Below are 18,308 nucleotides of genomic sequence, written 5' to 3' on the forward strand. Positions count from 1 at the left end.
GTACTTTATTAGATATGGTGCGATCTATGATGTATCTTACCGATTTACCACTATCGTGTTGGGGTTATGCATTAGAGACAACTGCATTCACGCTAAATAGGGCACCGTCCTCTCCAACTCCGACGACGGCGACCGCGATAGCTGCACCTCCTCCTCGGACAACCAAGACCCTCCACCAGCCGCGGACGCCTACAGCTGCGCTGGCGACCGGAAGGGCAAAAGCCCGGCGAGGAAGTGGTGAAGCTCCGCCATCTTGGTCTTTAATTTCAAGTTTGTATTAATCTAATTTAAACTTGTCCGTCGTTTATGTAAATTATGTGAACTTTGGCGATCTTTTGGAGATTCGTTGGTGATCGAATTGTGCATTTCTACGTCCAATTCTATGTCTATTTGATGATCTACGTTGTTTAGTTCCACGTTGCATGCTTAGTATAGATATAGGATACCAGATATGAGATACACGGATGTGGATGATGGGATTTGAGAAGTGCGCGGTCAGTACCTGCGACGCGCCCCGTCCGCGGGTGTTTGAGGGCCCGGAATTGCCCATGAGGGCTATAGATGCTCTAACAGACTCAGTTTAGGCCCGCGACTCACTGGAAAAGCTTAGCATGATGAGTGGGCCGAACTCGACGACCATGAGTTGAACCGGTCTTCTTCCACACCGCCTTGTGGCTTGCTTTGCTGACACATAAGAGTATCTCCAACAGGCGCTCTAAAACAACTTTTACAGCGCGGAAATAACGGTTTTTGCGCGTGGCAGGGCGCTGGCTCCAGCGGTCGCTGCGAGCCGCTCCAACAGGCGTTGTAAAAAATCGCCGTGCGCGAGCATCCAGAACACATACAAACGATATTTGAAACAACATATCGATAAAATTCAACGATACGAATAGCATAGTTCAACCAAACACCACAAACTAGCCCGATACAAATAAAATAGATAAAAACTACGGTGCAACTAAACTGAAAAATACTCCGAGTCGTCGTCCTCCTCGTTGATGTCGTCCGACATCGACAGAAACCCGTCTTCCCACCGAGGATCGTTGTCGTCAAAGAATGACGCCTGTCCCAGGTCGTACTGCGATATCACCAGTGCCTTCCGCTGACGCATGTCCGCCCGTTCCACGCGCTGCTTTACCCTCCTCTTCGCCCAGAAGGCGTTCTCGTTGGCGACGTCCTCTGGGTAGCGCTGTCGCCACTCCGTCATGGCTTGCTCGTCTGGCTCAACGATGAGGAGGCGCCGCTGCTGCCTACGGTGTTCCTGACGGTCGCCGTCGGTTACTAGCCGCGGCGGAGGCGCAAGTTCCTGTCGTCGAAGTTCATCAGCGAGTGTGTCCTCGAGAGGCGCCACGCGGGTGGCCTCGTGCGCGTTCTCGAACGTCTCGAGACCGAGACGTGCGCCACCGGAGCGTATCTCCGCGTAGAACGCGCCCATAAAAAAATCTTCTAAAAATGCCGAACCCAACTGCCATACTTTCCAGAGGATTAGCTTCCAAGGGTATTTATCCAACAGTAGATCCTTTAGATTCAACCTCGACTATGTTACAGAACATGGATTCTGGCAATGCAACGGAGTTGGGTCCTCGGAAGAGCGGACGCGGACACGACGGTAGCCGGAGCTACTCCGGCGGCGCGGCGGCATGTCGGCGGCGGGGGAGAAGGGCGCGGCGGGGGGGGGGGGGGGGGGCTCCGGATGCGCGGAAGAAGAGGGCGGCGGGGGGGGGGGGGGAGAAGGGGGCGGCGGGGCGCTCGAGTGTGCAGTTGACGGCTCGGACACGTGCATTTTATAGAGCGCGCCGGACACCACGCGCCGGGCAGTTTTTCGTGCACGCGCGATACTTTGCCGCGCGCCGGAATCTCCTGCGCCCGCTGGAGCGCGCGTAACCGCTCCACGCGTGCTAAAACATTTGTTTCCCCGCGCACAAGATATTTAGCGCCGCTGTTAGAGATACTCTAAATCACGCTATAACTCAACCGGTTAATCATTTGCAGGATTGTCAATGGAAGTAGTTGATCGTATGGTGTATGCATTAATGCGTTCAAATTTATTACTACGCAATTGTGTTGTGACTTGAGAAGTCGCGATGCATGCATCATGCAAGAAGCCCAACCATATGCATGTACAAATATATATGCTTGTGTTTACTTCCTCGTACCTTCTCATGATGATGCCGGAGCTTTGTCCTTGCTGTTCTTGTCAGCTTGCTTGCGCCGCATACTGTTTTGGCGTTTCTTGCTGCGGCATACGTACGTACGTAGTCGATCAGTGTTTTTCTTCACGTACATGCATGTTTGTCTTGGTGGGCTGCTGGCTACACGCTACACGCTGCACGTACTCCATATTTACGTGTGAGATCGTTCTTCTTTTTTTCGGGCGAAAAGCATTTCATTTATGTGTGAGATCAATCAAAAGAAAAAGGATCGGCCGGGTACAAATTCTTACAGCATAGATTTGCAAGATCTGTAGACGTATCTTGTGTTCTTTTGTCACTGTTCGTCCATTCACTGTACGTACGTGATGCCATGATCGTAAAGTACGTACGGCACAATCAAGCAAGAATCTTTGAGTCTCTGTCCTTTCGATCTCATACACTCACTCCCCCAACCCCAAGTCGTCGGTCCTGCCATAGCTAGTTAAGTTGTCTGCCTAGCTCACACTCGATCGCAGCCTCTCTCCATAGGCACGGCGCGCGCCGGTTATTTATAGCCCACCCCCCGCAAGAGAAGAATCACAAAAACACAGAGATCGATCGATCGATCGATCACTCTAGCTAAGACACACACGCAGGAGATGATCATGGCTGCCCTCTTCGTGCTCGGCTGCTTCCTGCAGACCGTCCAGGGCGCACGGGCTGACGCCGACGCGCTCGCGTGGACACCGGCCTCCCCTTTCCGCGACGAGCTCCGCGACCTCGGCGTCGCCGCGCTGATCCGCGACGACGCCGAGGCCACCGCGCTCGCGTCCACTGACTTCGGCAACGTGACGGTCGCGCCGGCGGCGGCCGTGCTCTATCCGTCGTGCCCCGCAGACATTGCCGCGCTGCTGCGCGCCTCGTGCGCGCGCTCGTCCCCGTTCCCGGTGTCCGCCCGGGGACGCGGCCACTCCGTACGTGGCCAGGCGGCCGCGACCGACGGCGTCGTCGTCGACATGCCGTCGCTCGGACGCCTCGGCGGAGGCTCCACTGCGTCCCGCCTCTCCGTGTCGGTTGAAGGCCAGTACATAGACGCCGGCGGCGAACAGCTCTGGGTGGACGTGCTGCACGCCGCCCTCGCGCACGGCCTAACGCCGCGTTCGTGGACCGACTACCTCCACCTCACCGTCGGCGGCACGCTCTCCAACGCCGGCATCAGCGGCCAGGCCTTCCGCTACGGCCCCCAGATTTCCAACGTCCAAGAACTGGACGTCATCACCGGTGAGTACGCTGCGTACATGCACGCTTCATACTTCATTGATGACAGCACGTTCACTTACGTTCTTGACTACTTGTAAATATGTAGGGCTCGGAGAGATGGTGACGTGTTCGAAGGGGAGGAACTCCGACCTATTCGACGCCGTGCTGGGCGGGCTTGGGCAATTCGGCGTCATAACGCGAGCGCGCATACCGCTCGTGCCCGCGCCGACGAGGGCGCGCTGGGTGCGCCTCCTGTACACGGGCGCCGCCTCACTCACCGGCGACCAGGAGCAGCTCATAGACGTCGAGCGTGCCAACGCGCTGTCCGGGCTCATGGACTACGTCGAGGGCACGGTCCTCGCGGACAAGGGCCTGATCGGGAGCTGGCGCTCGCCGTCGCCGTCGTCATCGTCCTTCTGCTCGGAGCCCGACGCCGCAGCGCGCGTCGCCAAGCTCGCCGAGGAGGCAGGCGGCGTCCTCTACTGCCTTGAGGGAGCGCTATACTACGGCGGAACGGCCGGCGGCGAGCCCGACGTCGAAAAGGTAATAAACGACCACCTTTGTCGGTGCGGGTGCCCGTCGTGTAGCGCTGGTAAAGGTAAACTACATGGGACCCATCGAGTCATGGGATCGTGACTTTTTGGCCTCCTATGACGTGGATGCATGCGTGCATGGCTCAAGCTTGCATGCAGATCCGTGCACCACCAACGTCGTAGTACGTACTTGGCCTAGCCTCTGCCTGCCCTTGGAAATGCGCATCTCACTGCCTTTTCCGTCGGGAAAATATTTTTTTGTTGCTTTCTCACTGTTTTCCAAACTTCATAAAAAACACAGGTAAAAATTGCAGTACAGCACGTGTGGCATTTTAGAAAACGTGTGCAGGCTATTTATATAGAGAGATGACGGGAGCTAAAATAAAACAATGCCAATCTATGATTAGATTTCTGGTAACAAATTTATTAGGAATCCGCTAAGTTCCACATCATCGAAACTGCTTTTTTTGTTGAGGATCAATGCCGCTGCTTTATTTCACCTTAACCGAAACTAGGAATGTCGTCCGAAAGAAACTCCAGAATGTGCTCTGGGGTACAGAAAACCAAACTTTACAAAGACTCTCACCTAAACCTAACTTAGCTAGCTTATCAGCGGCTCTATTGGCATCACGACCATTCCACGCCACTTTAACTTCCAAGAAAGGAAGGAGCAAGTTTTAAAATTCCTGGACATGAGGGCCGAATCATCGAGACTGCTAAGGTGGTACAAATCATATGTGCAGAAACTTTTCTTTTAGTTACCTATAAAAAACTTTTCTTTTAGCCGAAAACAATAAAGCAGCATGCACACAATTTCTCATTCTAAATTTATAATTGCGCAATGGTAAATGCACACTCGTTTTGGCATTGAGTTGATCCAAAGGCTCACCAGAATGACCAGTGTGAGTTGTGAGTTTATATTATGAGATCCATAAGCCTCTCACAACAGTAGAAAATATACCTTTGCCAGAATTATATAAGTGCATCCATGTCGACATATAAGCTTTTCAGCATCGATCAACAGTATTTCCATGGAGTGTTATATCTGTTAGCCAGTCACCTAGTAGGCTAGCGCACGAACAAGCTAGATCCGATGTATGGGATGGGACAGGGACCTTACATGCAGATGCCTGGCCTACATGCTCTACCACTTCCATGCATATACACGACACACTGTGCCCGCCACCAATTGCTCAAAAAGTAAAACTCGCTCGTTCACCTTATAATAATTTGTACGGTATTTGTCCTGGTCTCTTGCGGAGTAGATGGCTGGAAAGGTCAGCATAATGGTGGCACGTCCATATTTTTCATAACAGTTTTGTTAAGTCACTGTCGACTGATACTTTGTTATGTCTCAGTCCATGCTATCTTCCAAACATACATGGAAATTCGTACGAAAATTCTATTTTTGGCCTTTTCTTTTTTCTTCTTGTATACTAGTATATCACTTGACCTACACCCGGAGGCAGATTTATGGTCTATGGGGACATCTACACCCTATATGAAAAAAAAACATTTAGTAATTCAACAAAAAGTCAGAAATTCCTGAAAATATTTTTGAAATAAACTTGACCTTTTATTGTACTCGTGAGAAAAAATTCACAAAAAGAAAATCTCCCTTTGACTTCTTTTCAAAAAAACACAATTTTTGGCTAAAATAGTGAGAATAGTGACCTATAATAGCAAATAAATTTTGTGTTTTTTGCTGTGAAGTCAACTTTGTTTTTTTCATGAAAATTTATATACTTGTGCAAAAGTAAGTCAAGTTTTTTGTCAAAATAGTTCTTACCTATTTTGACCTTTTATTAAAATATTAAAAAAATCTCCATATAGGGAGCATATACAACCAAGAACCAAAGTGTATTTTCCCTAGACACACCCTTTTCATAATGTAGTACTACTACTTTGACACGTCGATAGTCTCATGCATATGCATATGCATGCATGCATGCGTAAAACTGTTCACTGTGAAAAGTTAATTTTTTTTAGGGAAACAGTGTGAAAAGTTATTGACTGGTGCATGCATATACATGCAGAGGCTGGAGACGCTACTGCGTGAGCTGCGGTACGAGCGGGGCTTCGCGTCCGTGCATGACGTGTCTTACGTGGAGTTCCTGGACCGCGTGCGCGACGGCGAGCTCAAGCTCCGCGCCGCCGGTCAATGGGACGTGCCGCACCCCTGGCTCATTCTCTTCCTCCCGCGCTCCCGCGTCCTGGACTTCGCCGCCGGCGTCTTCCATGGCATCCTCCGCCGCGGCGTCACCGGCGCCAAGGGACCCATCCTCGTCTACCCCATGAACCGGAACAGGTGGGACAGCGACTTGTCGGCGGTGTTCCCGGAGGAGGAAGAGATGTTCTACACGGTGGGAATCCTCCGGTCGGCCGTGTCCGACGGCGACCTTGGGCGCCTGGAGGAGCAGAACGACGAGATCTTACGGTTCTGCGAGGAGGCCAGGATACGGTGCGTGGAGTACCTGTCGTACTACCCCGACCAGGCCGGGTGGGAGAAGAAGCACTTTGGTCCGGCCAAGTGGGCCAGGTTCGTGGAGCGGAAGAGGAAGTATGATCCCAAGGCGATCCTGTCCCGTGGCCAGAGAATTTTCACATCCTCGCTGGCTTGATCGCGGAGCTGAATGGCTGATCCATCGGTCCCGACTCCCGACTCCCGACCTAGCCAGAGCCTGTTGTTATCATGAAATGTCTAGCTTGCGTGCATGCATGGGCCCGTCAGAAGGACCGGTAGATATTTGGTTTCCATGCAAGTTAATCAAGACGCTCGATCAAATGTATCGGTTCCTTCCTTGGAATAGTGTGGTACCAATTCTCCCGAAGGAAGGAAACCAAGCATCTCATCTAAACAATTTATTCCGGAAAAACGTACGCATGCGTCGAACTGATTAAGACAAATCTGCGTCGATCGAAACTTATCATGCGACACCCACAGTGATACGCGCTGTACTATCATCATCGCCGATCAGTTGCTTGACGGATATAGCCGGATCCAAGCAAGATCTCGGGTGTGAATGTGCTGCCTGCCTCTGAAAGCAACGGGACAGCGACCAGTCAAAAGTCCATGGCCGCATTCAGACCGTAGCCGGCCAGCTACAACGCTGAGGCATGCAGATGCAAACCACTAGTAGAAAACAGGACTTTCGTTCGGGCATGGCAAGCCCATTAGTCCCGGTTCAGTCACGAACCGGGACTCATGGGGCATTCGTCCCGGTTCGTGAGCCCAGGGGCCGGCCGGGGCCTCGTGGGCATTGGTCCCGGTTTGTATGGACCCATTTGTCCCAGTTCTAGGCACGAACCGAGACCAATGGTCCTCGCTCCTGGCCCACAACCATTGGTTCCGGTTCGTGGCTCGAACCGGGATAGAAGGCTGAGCTTTAGTCCCGGTTTCTACCACGAACCGGGACAAATGAGTTGCCTATATATACCCCATCGCCATAGCAGAGCACTCCACAGTGCTCTGTTTTTTCTGGCCGGCGAGGGGAGGGCATTTGGGTGCTCTAGCTCAACTCCTATGCACATGAGGTGTTCAATGAAATGTCTGAGCCACACTAGTTAATCTTTCTCCTCTCGAAACTCGACCTCCGAGCTCCATTTTCCCCGAGATTTGTATAGGTTTAGCGGTCCGTCCCGTCCCCGTCTTCACCGCCGTCGATCGCCCGCGCCGATCTCGTCGCCAGCACAACCGTGGTGAGCCTCTTGTTCTTATCTTCTTTCTGAAAGAAAAAAATTCTTACTTTAGATAGATAGTTGTCTAATTTTGTTACTTTTATTATTCCTTCTTATTACATAGTGCGATGGTTTTGGTATCCGCCCCCGTCGGCCCTCGTCCTGTCTATGATTCGGATGTGGTATATATTATCTTTTATAACTATTTGGTTCATTTATTGTTTATGACAAATATGCCGACCAACGGTGGTCCCGGTTCGTGCCTAGAACCGGGACAAATGGGTCCATATGAATCGGGACCATTGCCCACGAGGCCCCGGCCGGCCCCCTGGGCTCACGAACCGGGACGAATGCCTCCATGGGTTCCGGTTCGTGACTGAACCGGGACTAATGGGCTTGCCATGCCCGAACGAAAGCCCTGTTTTCTACTAGTGGTATATGCTTGGGCGGCAACTGGCTCCGTCGGGCTAGGCGAGGGAGATGGAGCAGCGAGTGGCCTTGCTCGGCAGGCGACCCAGCCGGCTATTATGCCGTAGAGCAGCTCTCCCCGTTCGTCGGATGCCATCGGAAGAGTGGAGAAAATGATGAAGGAGGAGATGGGGAGCGGCAGAGTGGTGTGATTTTTGCCCGGCGTCTGGCCTCATTTAAATAGAAGGTGGGCGGAGGAGCTCGGGCGTCGTTGCGTTTAATGCTGGCCCGCTCATGAACGGACGTGTGGCCGGAGTAGGTTTCTTGACTTTCACGCGGGTTTAATGAAGGCGTTTGAATGCAGCGAGGAGGAGCGTGTAGCGGGCGATGCCCTCGGCCGGCGCGCCGCTTCAATGACGGAGGCAGTGAGAGGTCACGTCCGTTTTGAGCCGCCTTCAATGTGGAGCGACGCGCTCTATAGCGGCATGCATGAATGCAGGCAGTTGGCACCGGGAGGAAAGCGCGCGCGGGAGGGGGAACAGTTTTTGGTGGGTCAGGGCGGTCAGAAGCGGCCTTGGGATCGGTCCGGACTCCCGCAATCCTTCCCATTTTTTGTCTCCAGTTTGCGGGAGAAAACGCGTCCGGACCGCACCGCGGACCGATAGGACCGTGTTGGATGGCTTCTACAGTCTGAATGGTTGCGGGAGGTCTGAGGGTCGGCGTTGGAGAAAGTGTTCTTTGTAGTGTCATTATTGAAATTGAAAGTTAAAAAAAAACATCTAGATAAGCTAGCTGGCCGGCTAGACGGTTTGACGCATGACGAGAAAACGTGCGACGCGAGCGACTGGACCGGCTGGATTGATTTACAAGCAGCAAGACGTGACGGGCCAAAGGAACGTAATTTGCATCTGAACATCTACGCGCGCGATCGACCGATGCGACGTGATGCCAAGTTGCCAACTCCTCCTAGCTCGCTACAGCTGCACCGCACCGGTTCCCTGCCGTATCTCGCTGCGCCAGATCGGATGGTACATACGTCTATAGGTGCCCGCCTCTGGCTGTGTCTCCATGGTATACAGTGTTGTCTCACTGTTCCATATATAGCCAGCTAGCAGCTGGAGACGATTTGATAGCTGACTAGTAGATGCGACACGGATCCGCAGCGCACTATAAGCAAAAGCGTGCAAAGGGTCAAGTGCAAAGGTACTACCGAAGGTAATTAAAGTCGACCCAATCTTCTCTTTCTCTTTCCCGGGTGCAGCTGCACGGGCATATAGCTAGTACGTTTCCTCAGGACATCACGGTGACTTGGACTCACTATTCGTTCATGGATGTGTTTGGACTTGTCCACGGACAATGATACGAAAACGGGACATCCAAGGCATGCCCGAAACGTCCACACACAATTCAAACGTAAATTGAACAAACCACACGAATTCGATAGAAACCAAATGAGTTTCATGCAAACCGGACAAAATTCGACATATTACAATTAAATCGGACAAGTTAAACTAAATGAGGCATCTGATGCCCGACGGTAACCTCACATGCATGCCCGCCCTGTCCGGTGAGACCTCCGCGTTGTCCAATCCGTTGTCGTGGAATCGCTGCCATGCTCCTTCCGATGGCCGATGTGTGCGTAGGGGCCGCTGCAGCCCTGATTGGCCGCCGCCTGCCGCTCGGCTTCCTCTGCCGCCACGTACATGGCCGTGTAGGCCAAGGACATAGCTCTGTCGCGCCCACCTCTCACCTTCCCTTTGCCGACGACGAAGGAGGCGGCGTGTAGCAACTCGGTCACGCTGGTCTTAACGAGTTGGTCGCTGAGGCAGACCTGTAGCAGACATATAGGTCTATGTTCCCGGACAGTGTCAACATCAGGAATTTTGGGCAAGAGGATAACGACCCCATAGTTAAATCTGCTCAGATCCAAAGAATGAGTCCAAATCATGCATAATAATAGGCCAACAAGCCTAATAAAACTCAGCGGGAATTCCATCAGGGCCAGGAGCCTTATTAGTCATTCATCAATAACTTGCTTGATTTCCACATGAGGGAACTCTTTGTAAGTTTAAATGTGTCATTATCAGATAATTTTTCTATATTGTCCCATATATCATCACTCAGGGTCACCCAGTTTCCATCCACTTTACCAAAAAGACTTATATACTAATCAGTAGCATATGACAACAATTTCCTATTGTTCCTACTGTCGGTAATTTTGCGGAAGAACCATTATTGTCACCATGTAGTAACCATTTTACATTAGCTCTTTATTGCCAGAATAATTCCTCTTCTTCATAGATTTTCGTAATAAAACTTTGCACAAAAAATTTCCTGGCATATTGTGTGCTAGACATGATTTGGGTTTCTTCCAACATCTCTAACCGTTCCAATTCAGCCATGAGTTCTTTCTTTCGCTGAATAGTGTCTCCTCAGATGTTCACACCCACTAGTAGAAAACAGGACTTTGGTCCAGGCCTGGCCAGCCCATTAGTCCCGGTTCAGTCATGAACTGGGACCCATGGGGGCATACGTCCCGGTTCGTGAGCCCAGGGGGCCGGCCGGGCCTCATGGGGCATTGGTCCCGGTTCGTCTGGACCCTTTGGTCCCGGTTTCAGACACGAACCGGGACCTATGGGCCTCGCTCCTGGCCCACATCCATTGGTCCCGGTTCGTGGCTGGAACCGGGACCAAAAGGGGGCCTTTAGTCCCGGTTCCAGCCACGAACCGGGACTAATGGTGTGGCTATATATACCCCTCGCCCGCGAGCAGAGCACTCCACTGCTCTGTTTTTTCTGGCCGGCGAGGGGAGGGCTTTGTGGTGCTCTAGCTCACCTCCTATGCACATGAGGTGTTAGATGAAATGCCCGAGCCACACTACTTAAGCTTTCTCATCTCCAAACTCGAACTCCATGCTCCATTTTCCTCAAGATTTGTCTAGGTTTAGTGGTCTGTCACGTCCCGTCCCCGTCTTCACCGCCGTCGATCGCCCGCGCCGATCTCGTCGCCGGCACCACCTTGGTGAGCCTCTTGTTCTTATCTTCTTTGTAAAAGAAAAAAAAAATTCTTACTTGTATGATTTAGATCAATTGTTACCTTGGTTGCGATTATGGTCGCATTTCTTACTTTTATTATTGTTTGTTATTATATAGTGCGATGGTTTTGGTATCCGCCCCCGTCGGCCCTCGTCCTGTATATGATTCAGATGTGGTATATATTATCTTTTATAATTATTTGGTTCATTTATTGATTATGACAATTATGCCGACCAACGTGACATATTTTTTTTATGTAGGAGGTATGTGAACCGGAAATTCCAACCGATCCTATTGTCGAGAGCTTAAATTTAGTTAAAGAAGAAAACAATTACTCGAAGGAAAAAATAAAAAAATTGACGAGGAGAAGATGATATTGGAGTTGCATGTTGCGGATGTCGTCGATGATCACAAGATCAAGATGGATGCAATGCGCTTGAAGATTAGAAAGATTAGAAAATATGTCATTCATACCGAGGCTTGGTATTATTATGCCGTTGGATCAATTGTTACCTTGGTTGCGATTATGGTCGCATTTGTTGTTGCATTGAAATCTTTTACATAGTTTCAATGTATGGTTTAATTCACTACAAAAAAAGACACATCCGTGACATTTAGGGCCGAACGAATTTTTTTCTGTCATACTAATGACACTTCTATGACGATAATTGTGACAAAACCCGGTATCATCATAGATGTGGTGGGCTCCTACTTCTATGACAAAAAATCATGACAGAAAATGGGCTTTTCGTCCTGGGCGGGCCGAAGACGCAACTGCATGACATTCTTTGGGCCGTCCATGACGGAAAAAACCGTGGTAGAAGCGAGAGTGAGGAAAATATCGGGGAGTTCCCGGAAACGGTGGATGGTCGGGGGTCGAGCGATGCGCGTTTCTCTCGTACGTACGCGCGTGTGTGCGAGGCGTTGCGCTCTAACTGAACCCGAGCGAGGCGTTGGGCTCTAACTGAACCCGAGCGATTGCACTGCAGGCTACGCGTTACTGAACCCGAGCGATCGATCGATCCCTTCGCTACTACTGTTAACTGAAGCCAATCGAACACTGCTGCCTTCTTCCCTTGATGAACAGTGAGCATTGTTGGGGGGTTTGGATGAACAGTTCCCGGTGGGGGGTTGGATGAACAGGACCCCGTGGTAGTAGAGGCCGTTGCCGCTGGATGAACAGGACCCCGATCGATCGAGCCGCTGGAGGGGTGGATGAATAGGACCCTGTGGAGGGCTGGATGAACAGGACGACCCCGTGGAGGGCTGGTTGAACAGTAGCCGGTGGAGGGCTGGATGAACAGTAGCCCGTGGAGGGGTGGTTGAACAGGACCCCGTGGAGAGGGCTGGTTGAACAGTAGAAGGTGGAGGAGCGCACAGTGGAGGCTGGATGAATAGAGCCCGTGGATGAACAGTCGCAGGTGTAGGCTGGAGGAGGTCGACGGTGGATGAACAGTAGCCGTGGAGGCTGGAGGAGGTCGACGGTGGAGATGAACAGTATCCGGTGGAGTCCGTTTTGCGGTACGCCACACCCCTCCCGATGAACAGGACCCCCGTTTCGACCGTAGCGCTCCAACACAAGTCCGTTCCCTCCGTTTTGCGGTATGCCACACCCCTCCCGGTCAACAGGACCCCGTTTCGATCGTAGGTGGTCTGTTTCCTCCGTTTTGCGATACGCCGGACCCCTCCCGATAAACAGGATCCCATTTTCACCGTGGCCGGTCGAACACAAGGCCGTTTCCTCCGTTCTACGATACGCCAAGCCTCGTTTCCATCGGCTGTTCCGTCCAAGCCGGTTGGCTCCCGATGAACAACACGCGTTCCGTTGCCTCCCCATGAACAAGACGCCGTTGCCACCCCCTGAACACGACGACGGCGCAGCTTCTCCGTTCCGACCCAACCATGTACACGAGCCCTGGCCGTACGTATATGCGAGTAGGCGTTCGAGACCCCACCCGTATGTACGTACGTGGCCGTATTTTCTTTCTTGCACCCTGGCCGTTGTACGTACGTGTACATGCTACGTGCGCGCCTCTACTACGACACGTGCCCTTCCTTGCAGGGCCACGGTTCATCGCTGCAGCCTGCAGACAGACCGATCGTATGTACGTACACGTTCGCGACCAGAATGACAACGCTACGTACGCTTCGACCAGGTGGGTCCCGACTATTCAGGCACTTCCTTGCGTGCAAAGATGTAGCTGGTGGGTCCTAGCAGTCAGGGGGGCAAATCATTTTTTTTGCCCGTAATATGGACGCACTTCATTGCTTACAAAGATGTAGCTGGTGGGTCCCAGCAGTCAGGGGGAAAACCTTTTTTTCGTGAAATACGGTGGCCTATCCGGTGGGTCTCTGCTGTTAGGTGGACGAATAATTATTTTGCGCGTAATAAGGAGGCACTTCCTTGCTGCGGCCGTGGACCCAGCTGTCAGCCTCTCCACGTACAGTACTCTTCCGATGGAAGTCGTTCCTTGACCACGTTAACCACGCCGCGCCGAGAGCACCAGGGCGGTGGACGACGGCAAGGCCTAGGAAGGGGACGACGCGGAGCCGGGAAAGACGCGGCAGTGGAAGCCCACACGGAGAGGAGTACGAGGGTTCACTGGTTCGGCTGCGGTGTGAGGCTGCCGTCGCTGCAGGGCCTGGCCAGCGGTGGGAGTAGTAGGGGGCGGTGAGGCCTCCGCGCCAGCATAGCCGGCCACGGGAGGCAGGAGCGGGCGACACGACCGGCGCTGCTCTGGGCGGCTGGATCAAGAAGACCAGAGGTTGAAGAAGCACTACGGCCGTTGGATGGACATCATACGGTCATTGGAGCTAGAATCGTTCATATTGACTAAGTTGACAAAGCCCTCCGTCCCCGTCAACTTAGTAGGCCCACAAGTCAGCCTCCCACTATGCTGGGCCCCAGCTAGCAGGGGGAGTATTCATTTTTTTTGCGCAATAAGGAGGCACTTCCTTGCGTGCGAAGATATAGCTGGTGGGTCCGAGCTGTCAGCGGGGGAAACGTATTTTTTGCGAAATGCAGAGGCCCTTCCGGTGGGTCCCAGATGTCAGGTGGAGGAATCATTATTTTGCGCGTAATAAGGAGGCATTTCCTTGTGTGTGGCCGTGGACCCAGCTGTCAGCCTCTCCACGTACAGTCCACTTCCGATGGATGTCGTTCGTTGACCACGCCGCGCCGAGAGCACCAGGGCGGTGGACGACGGCGAGGCCTACGAAGGGAACGACATGGAGCCGGGGAAGACACGGCAGTGGCTGCCCACACGGTGGGGAGTACGAGGGTTGACTGGTTCGGCTGCCGTCGCCGGAGAATAACAGCAGGTGTGGGTGAGTAGAGGGATGGCTAGGCCAGCGATGGGAGTACGGTGGGGCGGTGAGGCCTGCGCGACAGCACAGCCGGCCGCGGGAGGAGGGAGCAGGCAGTCCTACTGGTGCTTGTTTGAGCAGCTGGAGCAGGAAAAGCAGAGATTGAAGAAGCACGACAGCCGTTGGATGGACATCCAACATCACTGCTTGTGCGTCAACCTTTTTTTGTAGGAAAGCCTCAAATCTGTGGCAAACAGCATACAACCCATCTGCCATTATTTCTAATAATTTACAGCCCATTTGCTAATTCTTAAGGTTTCTTTGGAGCCCATATTCTTTTTGTTAGCATTATAGCCCATATTGTGGCCCCGGTTAAAAAATTATACGAAATTTTGCATATTTCGGTGCGGTCTGAACTGTTTTTAATCCCGAAATTTCGAGTCACATTCAAACTGATTTTAAAAATAAATGTATATCAATATAAAATCTAACAAATTGTCCATGCATAAAAATCAATGCAATTTAAAATCTCGAAATGAAAAAAAAGAAATTTGAAACTAATTGCCGGTTTGACGTGTTTTAAAAATATACATCCCATTTCTTATTACTGATAGGCCATTTTCTCGGCCAGTCGAATGAAGCTCTCCTCGTCTTGAAAGTTTGTAGCCCAACAGGCCTGACAAAGTGACTTACTTGACAAATCACAAAAAAACTGGGCTAACCATTTTCAAAAAGAACAAAAAAACTACTGGACTGGTCTGTGGTAAACATAAAAGAAAAGGTTGTCTAGACAGGCCAGAGTGCCCCGCACAGCCCAGCTAACACCCTGCTTCCGTCTCAAAAACAAATTAGATAAATGCCACTCCAATTATGGCGATTCATAAAAATGCCACTGCAATTTTCAAATTTTGAAAAATGCCACTGCAATTTTTGCAAACTTTGAAAAACGCCACTGCAGTTTGCAAACTTTGAAAAACGCCACTCCAGACTTCGAAAGATGCCACTGGAAATGGCATGAAATGGCATTTTTCAAAGTATGGAAATTGCAGTGGCATTTCTCGGAATCACCAGATTTGGAGTGGCATTTATCAAATTAACCCAAAGCAAAAATAACTGGGCGAGCTGCTGGGTCCCTGGGGTCAGCCGCTCGTTGTGCAATTCTCTCGTTTATTGACTACGTTGACAATGGCATGGGACCCATATGTCAGAAATCCATTAGGAGGAGCCATTTTTTTATTGGCTTGAAATAAGGAGGCACTTGCTTGCGTACTGCCATGACCTTGGTGGGTTCCTGCTGTCATCCTCTCAACGTACAATCATCTCCTGATTGTGTACGCGTCAACCTGGTAGGCCCACAAGTCAGCCTCTAAACCCGTGGCGGACAAATACAACCCATTTAAAAAAATAGCAGCCCATTCCATACGTTGAAACGAAAAGTTCAACATTCAGAGTAAAGTAACAGGTCTGATCCAGATATAGAGTACTGAACTTCCACGTTGACAACCATCATAGCCAAGTTAACTCTCTACTCCCACTAATACTCTAGTAGTGTATAAGTACTAACTTACTCTTAGCTAACTAGACGATGCCGGTCGCCATCTGCGGTACACGCTAAACGCCGGCACCGACATCCTCTGCCTCGCCTCGGACTTGCCAGAGGTGCGATAGGGCGCGTTGCTCGCGCGCCTTGGCCCTTTCCATGCCGGCGTGGTCCACCGAAGCTTCGGCTTCTAAGCGGGAAACCCACTTGACGAGCTTGTAGTAAAATTCGGCGTCGTGAACGCGTGCGTGCTCGATAGCCTCCAGGGCTATTTGCCAGCGCCGGCCTCCATGTAGTTGGCCCAGTTGCGGGCGCTCTGCTCACGACTTAGAGCGTCGGTGCGCTGCTGCTCCATGTCACACTGGCGGCGCAAATTGGCAATACGCTGCTCCTCCACCAGGCGGTCGCGCTCCAACAACTCCTCATACTCCACATTGCCATCTAAAGACCAATAGAATGCCTCCTCCTTCCGTCTGCCTTTCGATGAAAAACCAAAAACTAGTTCCGGCGGTGACCGCCTCCGGCGTAGCCTATCGCGGACGGGCGGGGGCATGGCGGACGTGGCGAGAGCGAGGATAAGTGGCGAGCGACGTCGGGCCGGTGGGGGCTTATGAGGATAGGGCGAGTTGGGTGATGGTGCCACAGGAGAAGCCCAGGAAACAGTAATTATAGGCGGAAGGTAGGCGAACTAGCGTGTCGCGGGAAACGCGACGGTCGTCGCAGTCATCGGAATTCGATGCATAAGCAGGCATGGCTTAGCGCGTCAGCTTGCCGTGGAAAACTAGAAAAACTGAAATTATGACTGTGCTGTCCCGTCCCGTCAGTGGTGCGTCCCGTTCATGCTCGGTCGCACGCCGACATGACGGTCAAACGAGTGCACTCGAATCATCCATATGAGGTACTCCCTCCTTGTCAAAAATGATTCCACCATTCATCATCTACCTTGGTTGGTGAGATTTTTGAATTAAGCCCTGCAAACTGGAAAGGAGGTGGTACATGCGTGATCCGCTATTTATTCGTGTAGGATCGAGTAGGTCGTTTTTTGAATTGAGCCCTGCAAAGCGGAAAGGAGGTAGTACGTGCGTGATCCGCTATTTATCCGTGTAGGATCGAGTAGGTCGGATAGTGTATGTGTAGGATCGAGTAGGTCGGATGGTGTACGTGTACGATCGCATTAGCTGATGAACGTTCGCTGGGAGATAAGGCATTTGCGAACGTTTTTGCTGGCAGTTTCTTCAGATTCGCATGGCATTTTCTTCAGAGCAGCTTGTCAGTTTCCTCAGAGGTAGGCATTTTTATTCAAAAAACTGCCACTTCGGATCTCGCGTCGCAACTAAAACTGCCAGGAGCGCATTAGTAGGCTAGCTAGTGATCGATCAGTAAGTTGTAAACACTGAGCGAACAGAAATAAGGAATTGTTAGTAACTTGTAAACACTGAGAACACAGAAATAAGGATCATGCTGTGCACAGCAGTAAGAGTCGATCCGTTCGAAATGTTCACACGAGACTCACATGCCTGGCATTGTAATATGTTCACATTAGTAGCCCAAATTCAAAACCAACTAGTACAATTCCCATACATAAGATCAACATGTGAATGCATCTCAATGATTCACAGATCATATACAAATATGTAGCTCCACAAGCAAAGATCTAGAAAAAACATCTGTTCTTCCTACTAACATGGATGCTTCTCTTGGCCAACATTCAGTATAGAGTGAAAGACAAATTTATTTGTGAAGTCTACAATTCCTCTTGCAAACGTAAGTAGTTTCACCAACAGCTGGAACCATGAGAATGAACCACACATGATGGAGGAACATCCACTGCAATATGATTTGGTCTTCTCTCTATCATACGGCGAGACTATTTTCGGAATACAAACTTTAACTTGGGAAAAATGATGCCCATTGTATAATCAGACCAAAGCAATGAAGCACCTAGTGTTGGCCAATAAATAGTACAGTACTACTTTTCTGCAGTCCATGAAGTGACTATCCAATCTTTCTGTGTCTATTTTCAAATGGCACTGCATGTAGTGAGTATACTATTCTCTTGTGCAATTCAAGATTGCGGTCACTTTGTTTGTTTGCAAAATAGCAAAGGGCAGACATCTCTGTCTGTACAAATATTAAGCAGCTATTAAACATATATCCCACCTTGTATTTTCGGTTTAAACACGTCTCTTCCTCTTAGCATCTGTCATGTTTTGCACTGGACAATTTGATACAGTCATGTTTTGCCCTGGACAATTTCATACTAAATTGATTTGCTCGTTCAGAGCAGAAATATAGCTATTCTTCATCAGACCAAGGATATCCATGTTCGCAGTGATGGAAGAGGTGAAATTGATACAACCGAAATTGAGCATCCAACCATTGAATCATGTCCTGCACCTCCAATGTAGGTCCACCC

General features: G+C 50.9%; 2 protein-coding genes across 2 annotated transcripts; one reads left to right on the forward strand and one right to left on the reverse strand.

The window, feature by feature from the left end:
- Window positions 1-958: 958 nt before the first annotated feature.
- Window positions 959-1,435, reverse strand: LOC109772141 (uncharacterized). Its single transcript, XM_020330832.1, has one exon. It carries the CDS (start codon window positions 1,433-1,435, stop codon window positions 959-961), a length of 477 nt encoding a protein of 158 aa, XP_020186421.1.
- Window positions 1,436-2,359: 924 nt separating this feature from the next.
- On the forward strand, window positions 2,360-6,801 carry LOC109772148 (cytokinin dehydrogenase 2-like). The gene is made up of 3 exons (XM_020330843.4): window positions 2,360-3,413; window positions 3,499-3,935; window positions 5,962-6,801. Exons 1-3 carry the CDS (start codon window positions 2,792-2,794, stop codon window positions 6,544-6,546), a joined length of 1,644 nt encoding a protein of 547 aa, XP_020186432.1. The 5' UTR covers window positions 2,360-2,791; the 3' UTR covers window positions 6,547-6,801.
- Window positions 6,802-18,308: the final 11,507 nt, after the last annotated feature.

The sequence above is a fragment of the Aegilops tauschii genome, chromosome 3, assembly GCF_002575655.3.
Source record: "Aegilops tauschii subsp. strangulata cultivar AL8/78 chromosome 3, Aet v6.0, whole genome shotgun sequence".
Taxonomy (NCBI): Eukaryota; Viridiplantae; Streptophyta; class Magnoliopsida; order Poales; family Poaceae; genus Aegilops; species Aegilops tauschii.

Excerpts from the sequence above, each read along its gene's own strand:
- LOC109772141 (XM_020330832.1), bottom strand. The coding sequence starts at position 1,435 with ATGGGCGCGTTCTACGCGGAGATACGCTCCGGTGGCGCACGTCTCGGT.
- LOC109772148 (XM_020330843.4), top strand. The coding sequence starts at position 2,792 with ATGATCATGGCTGCCCTCTTCGTGCTCGGCTGCTTCCTGCAGACCGTC. Across the intron at positions 3,414-3,498 it reads AGAACTGGACGTCATCACCG|GGCTCGGAGAGATGGTGACG; the intron begins GTGAGTACGCTG and ends GTAAATATGTAG. Across the intron at positions 3,936-5,961 it reads GCGAGCCCGACGTCGAAAAG|AGGCTGGAGACGCTACTGCG; the intron begins GTAATAAACGAC and ends ATATACATGCAG.